Source organism: Hakea prostrata, chromosome 3 (genome assembly GCF_041222555.1).
Source record: "Hakea prostrata isolate BN-2017 chromosome 3, UWA_Hpros_2, whole genome shotgun sequence".
NCBI lineage: Eukaryota > Viridiplantae > Streptophyta > Magnoliopsida > Proteales > Proteaceae > Hakea > Hakea prostrata.
This window is the reverse complement of record NC_142602.1, coordinates 61,987,341-62,001,193: the sequence shown is the minus strand read 5'-3', so window position 1 is coordinate 62,001,193 and position 13,853 is coordinate 61,987,341. Positions and strand designations below refer to the sequence as shown.

Sequence of the window (13,853 nt, the reverse complement as noted above, 5' to 3'; positions counted from 1 at the left end):
AAGTGAGACTCTCATGAGATGGAATTATTCAATGGCGTTACACTCGGGACCTCGCTCGGGTAGCCACTCGGGAGTTTTCCCCACCTCTCATGAAATTCCAAGTGAGACTCTCATGAGATGGAATTATTCAATGGCGTTACACTCGGGACCTCGCTCGGGTAGCCACTCGGGAGTTTTCCCCACCTCTCATGAAATTCCAAGTGAGACTCTCATGAGATGGAATTATTCAATGGCGTTACACTCGGGACCTCGCTCGGGTAGCCACTCGGGAGTTTTCCCCACCTCTCATGAAATTCCAAGTGAGACTCTCATGAGATGGAATTATTCAATGGCGTTACACTCGGGACCTCGCTCGGGTAGCCACTCGGGAGTTTTCCCCACCTCTCATGAAAGTCCAAGTGAGACTCTCATGAGATGGAATTATTCAATGGCGTTACACTCGGGACCTCGCTCGGGTAGCCACTCGGGAGTTTTCCCCACCTCTCATGAAAGTCCAAGTGAGACTCTCATGAGATGGAATTATTCAATGGCGTTACACTCGGGACCTCGCTCGGGTAGCCACTCGGGAGTTTTCCCCACCTCTCATGAAAGTCCAAGTGAGACTCTCATGAGATGGAATTATTCAATGGCGTTACACTCGGGACCTCGCTCGGGTAGCCACTCGGGAGTTTTCCCCACCTCTCATGAAAGTCCAAGTGAGACTCTCATGAGATGGAATTATTCAATGGCGTTACACTCGGGACCTCGCTCGGGTAGCCACTCGGGAGTTTTCCCCACCTCTCATGAAAGTCCAAGTGAGACTCTCATGAGATGGAATTATTCAATAGCGTTACACTCGGGACCTCGCTCGGGTAGCCACTCGGGAGTTTTCCCCACCTCTCAGGAAAATCCAAGTGAGACTCTCATGAGATGGAATTTTATCCATGAGATACATTTCTCCCCAAGTCCTTCATTCGGGACCATATTCGGGACCATTTGTAATAAAGGCTTGGGAGAAATCAAAATATCATCAACCCCTAAGGCATTACGCTAAGGGAGAAGACACACGGGACCAGTCAACAGAGAAGCTTAATGCCTCAGTTTGAAGAAAACAACAAGTTGCGCAACTATTCAAAACATTTGGCCAAAGGGACCAATAGTACAGAGAAAGCGCAAAGTTGCGCAAAATTCAAACGACAAATATTACAGAGAAAGCGCAAAGTTGCGCAAAATTCAAACATTGTTTATAAAAATTCCAAACGTTTCTCAGAAAACGGAAGGAAGAAAAGGTTGAAGTCTTTCACTTCTCAGGAGAATTCTCAAGCTCGGGAGGATTGTCTTCACCAAGCCCGTCGCCACCGGGAGCTTCCTTCTCAAGACTCTCTCCAGAGCCCCCCGCTTGATCATCATCAACATAAAGAAAAGGGTCGGGAGGGCTGAAGGGTTCTTGGCATACAACCCCTTCGGGTACGGCTCTTTTAAGAGTCTCATAAACTCTACCGTCTAGCATTCCGCCTAATTCCTTCGGGTTAGGAATATCGACCCGTCGGAGAACAGCAGTAAAAGCGTCATTAAGCCCGAGACGGTAGGTCGAAGCAGAGAGAGCCACCTGGAGATTCTTGAACTGAGAAGTGCCGAGGTAAGAAGTGATGATCTCTTTCTGGACCACCTCGGGCACCTCATCGGCACTGACGGGAAGCTTACCGACTCGGACTTCTTCGCGAAGTTGCCCGGCAATGGACTCCATCTCAGCTTTCTCACGCCTTAACTTCTCCATTTCTTGAAGAGCCTCTTCCAAATTTTCCTTGGCCTCGGAGAGTTCCCCCTGGAGAGCCGCCTTGCTTTGGGATATCTCCTTCAGCTTCAAGCCCCTTTCTTCGTCACGTTTCTTCAATGACCTGACAGTCTTAATAGACTCAGAAAGTTCTGCGGCGGTGCGTTCTTGATCTTCCTTCAGCTCTCGAAGCTGATCTCTCAAGTGCTCGGAGCAGATTAAGCACTCGCCCATGTAATGCGCCCCTCCAGAGAAGAACCTAGAGAAAATACGGAATACCACGTTAAAGAAATCACTTGGAGAACTATGAGGGACTAAGGATGGAGAATTACCTGTAGGCGTTGGCATAGAATTTGTCGTCCGAAAGATCCTTCAGATACTTTCGGTCCGAAGGGATCATCCCCTCAAGAAGCCAAGATGCGCGGTGTTGGAGTCCCCTAGCACGGTGTCCGAAGAAGTCAGATCCCAGCCGGGAACGAAGACAAGGGACTTTGGGGAGTCCTCCTCAGCAGCCTTCTCGCTCTCCCGAGCCCTCTTCAAGGGCCTTCCCGAGCGGCTTGAGGGAGAGGCCCGGGGAATACCTATCTCGGGAGGCCCCCCTCCCAAGGAGACGCTCTCCGCGGTCTTCTTGCCCGAAGGCTTGGACGACCCCGGAGCGCCGAGAGCTTGGACAACGGGACCCGTGTCCGAAGCACCACCTTTCTTCGCTGGCTTTTGGGCGAAAGCCTCTTTGACATTCCCGGTTGTCAATGCCCGAAGAGCGTCGATGTCCAATTTGCTAGACAACTGCGACAACAAACGAAGAAAGTCGAGAAAGTGCAAAGATAAGAAAAATATACAAAATTGAAGAATGTCAATGAAGAAGGGGCTCACCCGGAGAAAAGCCCCACAACTGAAGAGCAGCCGGATACTCAGGTAAATATCCGTGAACTGCGGCTGAATCTCCGCCGACTTGGATGATCTTTTCTAAAGCCGCTTCTTCGGCAGCGGATAATTCAATGGGATTGTTGAGTCTTTTAAGATCAGAGTTGGATTTCTTCACAAAAGAAGTTGGGAATGGCGGCGGAACTGGGGGCTGACAAAAGAAAAAGTGATGTCTCCACCCTTTGGTGGAGGTAGGCATAGACTTCGGCAAAATGATGTTGCCTGACCATTCCACAGCGTCGGTTGCCCGACGAAGAAGAGAGAGCCAACCCCCTTTTGATTGACTCTTAACTTCAAAGAAACGATGAAGAAGGGGGAATGTTGGTTCGACTCCCACATTATGACAAAAACCAACAAAGCAAGAAACACTTCTCTAACTATTCGGAATAAGGTTGGAGGGAGAAATTCCGTAATGGACGAGAAGGTCTTCAAAAATTTTCTGAACGGGAAAGCGAAGACCTCCTAAGAAGGCATCGTAGTAAAGGGAGAAGGCCCCGTTCGGGGGCTCTCCAACCCGACTAGAAGAAGACGGGAGCTGAAAGAGATAGTCTTTTGGAATTTCGCAGAAATCCCTTAGACGCTGGAGATATTTGGGGCTGAGATCTCCGGGATAGAACTCGGGACCCGAAGACTTGAGGTTATAGTCAATGTGAGAGGGCGTCTTGGGTTTGTTCCTTTCTTCGAGAATTGCTTCTTCGGAAAGCAATTCGGAGAAAATAAAAGGAGCCAGCGATTGTGGCAATCTTGGGGACGAGAAAGGGGTGGGCGAGGCGAATAATGTCTCTGACTCACGCGGAATTTACTAGGAGATTGATTAATACTATCAACTTCCCGTTCATCCGAAGAATCCATAGAAAGACCAAGGTTGACTAAGTCCGTTCCTAAGTCGGAGCAAAGAGGTTCTTGGTCAAGAGGGTCGTCCCTAGCTAAGTCGTGATCGCTCTCACAATACGAGAGTGAGAAGAGCCAGAGAAAGCATCTTCACTAGAATAATGCATGGATTGGGTTCGGGAAGACGTCTCGGGACTGGAGATCGTGGCAGTCGGGACCTCCAGTCGGGAAGGGGCTCGGGCTATTTCCTTGCCTTTTCTTAAGTTATCCATAATAAGGAAATGACAAAGGAAAGAAATGAAGAAAAGTTAGAGAAACTTACTGGTTTGAAGATTGGAATAGCGAGTTGGAGAAAGCAAGCAACGCGGTCAGGGGACTTCAGAGGGAGTTTGCAAGCAAAAAATTGAAAATGAGGATTGAACCTCTATTTATAGTGAGGAGTAGGAAGATGAAGAGACACATCCAACGGCTGTGAATCAAGCAAAGCGACGGTTGAGATCTGGCACATGAAAGGTCGCAATCCAACGACCAGCAATGAACAGACACAACGGTCAAGATTAAGGGACTCAAGATCTCAATCAAACGGCCCTTGATCGAATAGATCAACGGCCGAGATAACACGACCATTCGCATATCAAGAGCAGCAATAAATGTGAATTAGTACGACGGTTGGGAATTGCGAAGGCCTTGGAGAAATAATGGCTCTCATTCAAGACGACGTCTTAAGAGTTTCTCCAAGAAGAAAGAAAATTTTCTAAGAAGCCTGGGAGTAACATTCCATACGTTCGAGAAGTCAATCGCACGGAATGGGGGGCTCTGTTGTGGGGAAATATGGTCCCGATCCTCTACCCTCGGGAGAGAGACACCCCCGCTCGGGAGAGAGGCACCCCCGCTCGGGAGAGAGGCACCCCGCTCGGGAGAGAGGCACCCCCCCTCGGGAGAGATGCACCTCCCTCGGGTTGATGATTCTCTTCCCTCATAAAGGGTCCCGAGTGCCTCACTCGGGACAAATACACCTCTCTTTTTGTCATCTGGTTTCTTCCTTGAAGAAGGTCCCGAGGGCCTCGTTCGGGAGAAACACCTCCCATATGAGATGACTCACTTCTTCCCTAAAGAAGGTCCCGAGGGCCTCATTCGGGAGAGACACCTCCATCTTGGCAGATTCATTTCTTCGTTGGAGAAGTGCCACACTTGGGAAAAATATCCAACTCTAGCATTTCTCAGAAGACTCTCTTGACTAAGTCAAGAAGAGTTAGTTACTCATAAACACTCAGCATATCTATTCCGAGAATTGGGGAGGTGAGTCATCATAACGGCGATATCAGGTGCGACAAAGAAGGAGCCGTTATTCCACTACACTCACTCCTCAACTATCGATCCGGAATCTAAGGAATCGCCGCCTCCAGGTAACTTCTATATAAACCTACCTCCAACATGGAGAAAGGTAACGAGAACTTTCATCTGAGTACTTACTCATTACGTTCTTGAGAACTCTCTCAAGAACCTTTATTGTTACCTAGGCTGATTTGAGCGTCGGAGGCGGTTCCCCGGCCAAAACTAGGCCGGACCGTTCTTGCTTTCTTTGTGTGTGCAGGCATCTCAGTTATTCCAACTTGGTTGGAGAGCTCTTAAGGTGGTCATCTCAATATCCGACTCAAAAAATCCAAACCACACCCAAACATTACTTAAAAAAAAAGAATTTTTTTTTTTTTATTCTAAAACCCCTTTTTTCTTTCTCAATTAAAAAAAAAAAAAAAAACAAAACCAAAAAGATCAAAACCCCCCCCGTTTTCCCCGCCCTACCCCAATTTGACCCCAAACCGTTTTTTTTTTTTTCATTTTGACATCCTTAATCTCGGATCAATGTGATCTTTTTTTTTTTTTTTGGTAAACAGTACTTCATTCAGAAATAAAAAAAAGTACAAACACAACTACATTAGTACACAAGGTTCGAAACAAACCAAGGAGCGGAAAAAGACCAAACTGTCATACATGCAATAGACAGGGTCAGCCAGGATAAGGGTTGGGTCAAGCCCAAAATGGAACATGTCCACAAAACCCTTAGAATAAACACACCACACCCACATAAGGGGACAGATATACAACACCCACAGAGGGGGACAAACAGACAACACCCACAGAGGGGGACATACAGCACGCCTCAAGGGCGGACACAAAACTCCTACAGTTGTAGCGATGGTAGCAGCGAAAGTGCGGAGCAGGGTCAGACCTGCCATCCAACTCTGCCGTATAGGTGATCCTGTCAACTTTGGTTACAGCGGTTCTTTGGTGCAGATCAATGTGATCTTTACAACCAAAGGACTATGGTTACCGGTAGAACTTAAGTGCAATAGAATTATTTTATTTTTGAGGTCATGATCACGAGAGGTATACTTTGAAATAATTTTTAAAATAATTATTTTAATCTATAAAATTATTTTTTATTATTCATTTTGAGCCTAGATTCTCTACTCACACATGGGTATAAATGAGAATAGAACTCCACCTTTCATGGGATATACAGATGGCACAACTTTCTCATTGGTCCTATATATATCTCATGAAATGGGGAGACCCAACATGCATATAGATCGATTGTCTCAATTCATTTTTCTCTTTTATTTTCTTGAGAAATGATTGAATGTGGCTCTGATCTAACCTATTGACTCAACCTCCTATGTCGACCAGCAATCAAACTAATATTCGGTTGCTTTCGTCTGATTCATGATGGGTTCCACAAGGTTGATTGTTTCTATTCGAACCAAAATTCTGATGCAGACTTTAACCATAGCCGAATTTTATATCTCACCTTTGATCATTGTTTATGTGTAACACACCCTCATTTCCATGTTATGGAGAAAATCGTCACTTGTTAAGATTCGACAATATTTATCTAGTGAACCATTGAGAGGTTTATCTGTTGTTGGTTATGTAGAGGGTAAAATCACCTCAAAAACATAACTGATTGTAGCAATATTTACTCGAACTCAAAATAAAAAGAAAAATCCATAAAAATCTATAATTCTCAAAAATTCAAATATCAATCTCCAAATTATCTACAACAATAATAATTCTAAATAAAACTTATCCTAAGGAGATAAATAAATATGTTCTCCTTCATCCTCTATGTGTCCACCGAGCTCATAGACGTAAAGGGCTACGTGTAGGGAATTGTTACATCAGTCCCTATTTAATTTTGATAATAACAGATTGCACAAGGCTCTAATGTTTTGTTTAAGATGTGTTAGTTAGATCAAATCAAAATAATTGGACCAAAGAAAAGCCGATCAAGACACAAATGAGTGAAGTCAAAAGCCATAAATGAAGGCCAAAACCCAAGACTCAATAATAAAGTTGAAGTGTGTGGATTAAGACTCTTGAAGATAAAAAAAGAAAAGATCAACCGCTTTGAAGTGGAGCAAGTGTCACTTAAAACACCGTGCACACATATAAATTTATATGCATTCATGTATCACGTTCATTCTACCATTATTTAGATATATCTAGAACATGTTAAGTGGAGTCAACTTGGACTTAAGAGTTGCTTAGAAGGATTAAACTAAAACAGAAGGGCACATGGTTGGTCCCTAATGTATGGAGAGTCTCCAACGGTCACACAACTATTACAAGAGATTAAGCTCTCAATCTCTTACATTGTACACATTCATGCCTCTCATCTATGTTATACATCCTTGAGGCACAGTAGCAAGGAGATTAAGCCCTTCAAAGTTTGATTATGTCGGTGTGATAGAAGGCAAGTTGGGAAGTCATCCACTCCTAGATGTTGCAAAGATATTTCAATTGTGTATTCATCCCATCTTCTGGTTAAACTCACTCGGATAAAGTGTCACACCGCTTGATAGATAATATCCACCTTAAATTTAACTTGTTTTTAAATCTAGTTTTAGGACCAAATTGGAATTGTAAATAGTTATGCATCAAAATTGCCTTGAATTGATTACAAGGTTTCTTGTAGTAGTCCTCCAAGTGGCTGATAACAGTGTCAAGTTTGGGTATGTTTTGTATTTTGTAGGTCCATGTAATTAGAGTTTGACTATTAATTGTAATGAGAATAGGATTTTAGTCAATTATTGAGTAAAGTTTTAACTATATGAGGATTAAATGTTGGATTTTCCTAAATAGTCTCCATGGGATAACGGAGAAGAAAAAGAAAGCGCTCGAGTAAACAATAGCACTTTATAAGGTAAAGAGTGATGTAGAGAGATTTTATGGAAATGGGGGATTTTATTGTTCTCTCTGGTGGACATAGGCAATTTTGCCGAACCACGGTAAATTCCTTGTCGTTGTGAGTTTGTCTTGCTTGGGTTCTTCATGATTGTGCATCGGTCTCCAGCAAAGAGAAAAGAAATAAGGATTCCCAATTAAAACATGTTTTGTAATGTTGTCAAATAAATCCATTAGAGCTTCGGAGCTTCCAATGCTGTTATCTATTACCCCGGGATGCTCTAGCTAGCAACTCTATGTTTTTGATAGTGTCAATCAAGCCATCCATGAGGGCTGCATAGGCTGTGAAGAAACGCTCACGGTTGTCTAAACCTCATTCATAGGCAATAAGGTCTCTAAGTATCACTTATGTTCCGTAAAGATGGTGATTAATGGGATTTCAGTTCTCCATTGTCCATGTTGCACTCTACATCAAATGGAGATATCTCTAGAGAATCAAACTTCTCCTTCTTCCAAACCTTGACACCCGCAGTTGCCAGTTTCGAGGCACAAAACGTAAGTCATTTAACCTTTCCCATTTGTTCCATCTTCTGCAAAGATGACGGGATTAATGCATATCCTAAAATATCAACAAAATCCTTTGCTTCACCCTCTGGCAACTGGAGTGACTTTATAGTAAGGGTTAGGCCATGGAGTATAGATACAAAAAAAAAAAGAGACAGAAATAGGTAAAATGACTGATGGTGTACTCTTGCAATGGTTGAAAGATTAGGCCATCTAAGATCTAAAGAAGATTGAAGAGATATTGATGTTAAGGTATTTGAGTTATACCTAACTTATGTTGTAATATAAGTCCTCAAATTAATTATGGGTAATTTTCATCTGAATCCCTGAGGTTTGGTCTATGTCATTTTTAGTCTAAAAAAATTGCGACTTTGCATCTGCCACCACTGTGCTATAGAAAAAATCAGTATAAGGTAAAATTATTGTTTCTATGACCAATTTGCCCTTATTATTATTATTATTATTTTTTTTTGGGTAATTTTCATTTGGACCCCTTGAGGTTTGGTTTATGTCATTTTTAGTCCAAAAAAATTGAGACTTTGCATTTGCCTCCCCTATGGGTAGCTGCCCTGTGTCGACAAAGGGAATCTTGTTTCCACTGGCGTTGTTATTGCCGTTGATGGTGAAAAAGGTAGTGAAGCTCGATGCACCGCCAAGACGCTAGGTATGAAATCTTGTTTTCGTTGAGGTTGTTACCATTGTTTAGGAGAGGGATCCGACACATACTAACACATAGTTTTTTGCTAGAGTCGGAGGCGGAGGAGAACGAGTAAAGGGAAGGAAGTGAAAAAAGAATTGCATAGGGGTATTTTGATTTACATCGAGGGGGTATAATACTCATTCAAACTCAATTTAACAGTCAAAACCCTTGACAGTTAAGAGGGATAACTTGAAATTTTGAATTTTGTTTAGAGGAGGTGCCGTGGAATATATCTCCTTAAGGGGGCAATCATGAATTTAGGCCCCACATAAGGGATGCCATCCAAAAAACTCTATTTTATTATTAGACATTCTCAAGAACTCTCTTTCTTTTTATTTTATAGAAACTCCCTGAAAAACACTAAATTCACAAAATGAAACCAATGTTCTTCTAATGCACCAATTATTAGCCCAAGCTCATATCGTTGTCTTAGATTCAGTTCCTCTACAAGAAGGATATCTCCTAGGGAGAGGAAATCTGAGAAGGTGCCCTGTGGATAATACCGATCTAAGGGCTAATATGAAATATCTATTTTACTACAATTGATAATCCAATAGACCCTTAAAACCAAAACTCTATTTGAAAATAAAAAATAAAAAAACTCAGTCTTCTTCCTTTTTCGTGTTGCTGGTGAACCTACAAAGTAGAATGAAACTCGCTGAGTAAAATGAAAAACCAACCAATCAAATATCTGGTTTAAAATCCCATCTCTCCCCTTTGAAAAATCCCATCTCTCCCCTTTGAAAGAATATTTGTGTCCCTTAATCTGTAAAATGAAAAACCCTGGTTGTTTAACTTTTTTTTAACTATGGATCTAAAGTCTTCTGAATGCAATCTTCCCAATTGAATCGAACTCAAATCCGAGAATTGATACACTTCAACAAGATAGGTGATTGAGAAGAAATTGCACAGCAGTCTCATGGAGGTGGGTGATGGAGAAGAAATCGCAAAGCAGTCAAATATCAGGGAACAAGGAGATTAAAACGGGAAAAAAATCCCATCCTTTCCCTTTGAGAATAAAAGTAGTTTTTCTTCTTTGTTGTGAATCCGCAAAAATGGAAAAACCTGGTTCTCTAATATCAAAAAGGGAGGAGAGGAAGAAGATTGAGACCATGTTAATGACTACTTAGAGTTATGCGGGTTTTATTTCGGTTTGCAGGTTTTCTCAACAAACACATGAAAGAAAACGATCCTTTTTTTCTTTCTTTCCAATTGGATTTGAGTTTTATGGGTTTCATTAAAGTTAAAGGTAGATATTTTTATATTAGCCCTAGGATCGGTATTATCTATCTATGGAGAGTAGCCAAACTGTTGCGAGTCCTTACTTCCGGGAATCCAATCAATTATTCCACTGTAATTTTTGACTGATTTTTTATTGACTTTTTAATATTGACAGAATAGATTGTTACCAAATATTCCCGAATCCGAATTCAATTACCATGCATTTGGATTTCATTTTCATTATTTCAGCTAGTGTGATTCATTGGTGAATATTTTATCCAGGATTAACTTTAGCAGCAGTCATGGTAGGATCACCATATAAGATAAGCCACAACCACCACCAGACCTTGATCCTCCAGTAGAACGATGGTTAGGTGTGAAAGAAACAGGGCCTGAGTAGTAGTCAACTGGAAGAGTAGAATCAGAATTTTCAGTAGACACATGAAGAACTTGTGAAAATTGTCTAACAAATGTAAGTAATAAGTTACCATCACCACTAAAAACCTCGGGGTGGACAAATTAGACACTTTACCAAGCCTCATAGGAGAACATATATATAAATACGTATTTATAGATTTTAATCGGGTAGACAGGCTGATTCAGCAGGTCAAGTTTACTAAGCCACCTACTTCCATTACATATCGATCGAAGAATTCGGTCATTCAAATCGCCCACTGAAATACGTCAGGTGTGGGTCATCTTCGAAGTCTTGAGTATAAAAATTCGGGTGCAACATAACATTAGATTCTTCAAGCAACTGAAAAACGAGAGGCCTAGTTCTTCTTAAGTCATGAATTATTCTGCAAAAGCTTCCACAAAAAGCATAACATGTTATTCCCTCTGATGACTATACACAGTACAGGGGGATACTGAAACCACTTAGTTCACTCAGACAAAATATTGAAACTTGCCACTCATAAACACGCACGCACGCACTTACATTTTACACACTTGAAGACTAGTATATCCTCACACAACTAATAGACTGAAGAAGGAGCAACAGACAGTGTGATGCAGTTGAAGCAAAGGAGTTGTTCATTAAAACTGTAAGATGGAACATACAGTTTGAACGACAGTCAATATGAGGAGGAACACTGCAGCAGCAAATGAAATTAGTGCCCATGGTGTGTTGAAATAGTCTCGCATCAAAATTTCCTTGGATCTATTCCATGGTTTCTTGCTGTGTTTCTCCAACTCAGTGATAGTATCAGCGAAAATAGGGTTCCCGTTGATGACATGTTTGGTGATGTTGTTAAATAAGTCCACCACAGCTTCAGGGCTACCAAGGTGGTTTTCAATAATTCCCCCACGCTCTAGCAACCTCACATCCTTCACACTATCAATGAGGCCATCCATGAACGCCGCGTATGCTGTGAAGTGCCTATCAGTTCTGTCCAAACCTTGTTCATATGCAATAATGTTCCTGAGGACTGTTTCTGTTGAGTCAAGAATAGAGAGAGTTGGGATTGTCAAAACTCCCTTTTCGAACCTTATGTCAAATAAAGATGTTTGGAGAGAGCTAGACTGAAACTCAACACCAGTATTCCTCAGTTCTGAGGCACAATGTGAAAGCCGTTTAGGCTTTCCAGTGTGCTTTTCCATCTTGATCAAAGATGCTGGGATGAGAGCAGAACGTAAAAGATCAACAAGATGCTTTGCTCCACCCTTTGGCACTGGTATTGACATTAAATCTCGAGGGTTACTGAGTTTTGGGCCTTGTAGTCCAGATGCAAACAAGTTTAAGAGGCAATAACTGGTAAGATGACTAAAGGAGAAGCTATCTGGCAGTGGTTCAAAGACTATGTCATGGAGTTTCTCCAGGACAAAGAAGGGAAGTTGGTTTTCAAGCTTAATCAGGTCACATTTGATTTGACATGCCCATAAATCATTTGATGCCAAATGATCATTCTCCCTCAACAGAAGAATCTGGAAGAAATTGAGTAAAAAGCAGCCATCAACCACCATCGTCTTCAGAAACTCATCTTTTGTAAAGCAAATGGTTTCTGAATAACATCTACGAGCTTTTTGTTCCAGATTACTCACAGCCTGGAAATAATCTTGCAAGCTTTTCCCTTGGCGTGGAATTAGAGGACAATTATTTTTTCTCTCATAGTGACCTGGGTTTAGAAGACACCTTAGATACCGAAGCTTATGTATTTCCATGGACTGTAGGTTTTCCTTCTTGTGGTGCAAAGGGCCAATTGAAACTGACTCAGGTGTATAGGCTTTGGGATTTAACTCATGAAGCTGTGGGGGAACTGTATATATATCATAGGAGGAATGCAAGGAACTGATCTCTTTTAGTTTTTCATCCATGGGTTTGATCACCATTCTTTTGATCACATCATTAAGTGGGCATTCATCATGTTCTTCTTCTAATTCTACCCCTCTAGATGCAGTAGAATGATCACTGGAAGAACCAAAATTGGCCGTTATCAAATGAAGAGAACCGATCTTATCCTCTCTTGTTTGCCTCATGGACTCATGAAAAACCGGTATCCTGATTTCACCAGAATTGGCCATTCAGCAGCAATATGGAAATGATCAGAGAGTCGTAGCTACAACAGGGAAAGAAAAAAGTTCAGAAACTCTCACAAAGATGTACTAACAATGCAGTCATATTATCTTAAACAAAACCAAAGGCAAAGAACAAGAACATATAGAAGCTTTACATCTTTACAGAGCATCCATACATTTCACAAAGTTTTTACTTAGTTTATTTACAGAAAAGAAAAAAAAAAAAAAAACTATACGAAACTCTTTAATCATTGAACACTTACAGATGCAGATTCAACAAGCCTCAGGTGGACGAATTTGTGCTTCAACTACTCTAGCTTTTGGATTTAAAGCAATCGTCGAAGAAGCTAGAAGGAAACAACTAGCTAAGCTCGCTACTGTACGATTTGCTGCGCGGGGAAATAGTCAAATTCCACATGTCACATACTTGGCCAACTGAGAAGGTTAAAAAACAAAAGTGGGTTTGCTGAAATAATAAAAAAATTGAGAGATTTCTATCTTAGTGGAGCCCCATCCCATCTAAAATGTCTCATTGCCAGAAAATTGAGAGTTTTTCTAATATTTGGTGGAGCCCATCTCATCCGAAAAACGTGTAGCTTTTTCTTTTTTATGGGGTCTATTCACATGAAGGTAGGTGGGAATTGGGGACCGTTTCTACCTGTTTTTTGGGGCATCTCCCTCAATAAAAGGTGTGTCGTGCTTGGTAGAAAATTTGGAAGCTTTCATTTTAGTAGGGTCTATTTTAATATTTTTTTAAATCTTTCACACAAATCATTAATTGACTCTCGACTTTCGACACACTCATAGTGAGCATGTGATGACATTTATGTTCCTGCGATCTTTCGATTTGATATCGACGAGTATTATGTAAAAATTCAAAAATTCAATTGTGATAGATAGTTAAATTTTTAGCGTTATCCCTTAAACCGTTTTCTAAAATTAATGTCTTTTGAATTATTTGATTTTTCAATGAAGTCTTTGTATAGAGTGCGAATATATCAATAACACTCCTTATTGTAAAAATAACAGTTTAGTGAGCTTGGTGGAGAATTGGAGGTCATTTCTACTGTCTGGGGGCCATCTCACTCAAAAAAAAGGTGTGCTTGGTAGAGAATTTGGAATTCATTTTAATGGGGTCTAGTTCAACATTTTTTTGAT

The 13,853-nt window shown here is 41.4% G+C and overlaps 1 protein-coding gene across 1 annotated transcript; it reads right to left on the bottom strand.

Annotated features, from left to right (window-relative positions):
* Positions 1 to 10,844: 10,844 nt before the first annotated feature.
* LOC149022685 (UPF0481 protein At3g47200-like) lies at positions 10,845 to 13,100 on the bottom strand. The gene is made up of 2 exons (XM_089147330.1): positions 12,959 to 13,100; positions 10,845 to 12,736 (listed from the first exon to the last, which is right to left on the bottom strand). The coding sequence occupies exon 2, from the start codon at positions 12,699 to 12,701 to the stop codon at positions 11,217 to 11,219; it is 1,485 nt and encodes a 494-aa protein (XP_089003456.1). The 5' UTR covers positions 12,702 to 12,736; positions 12,959 to 13,100; the 3' UTR covers positions 10,845 to 11,216.
* Positions 13,101 to 13,853: the final 753 nt, after the last annotated feature.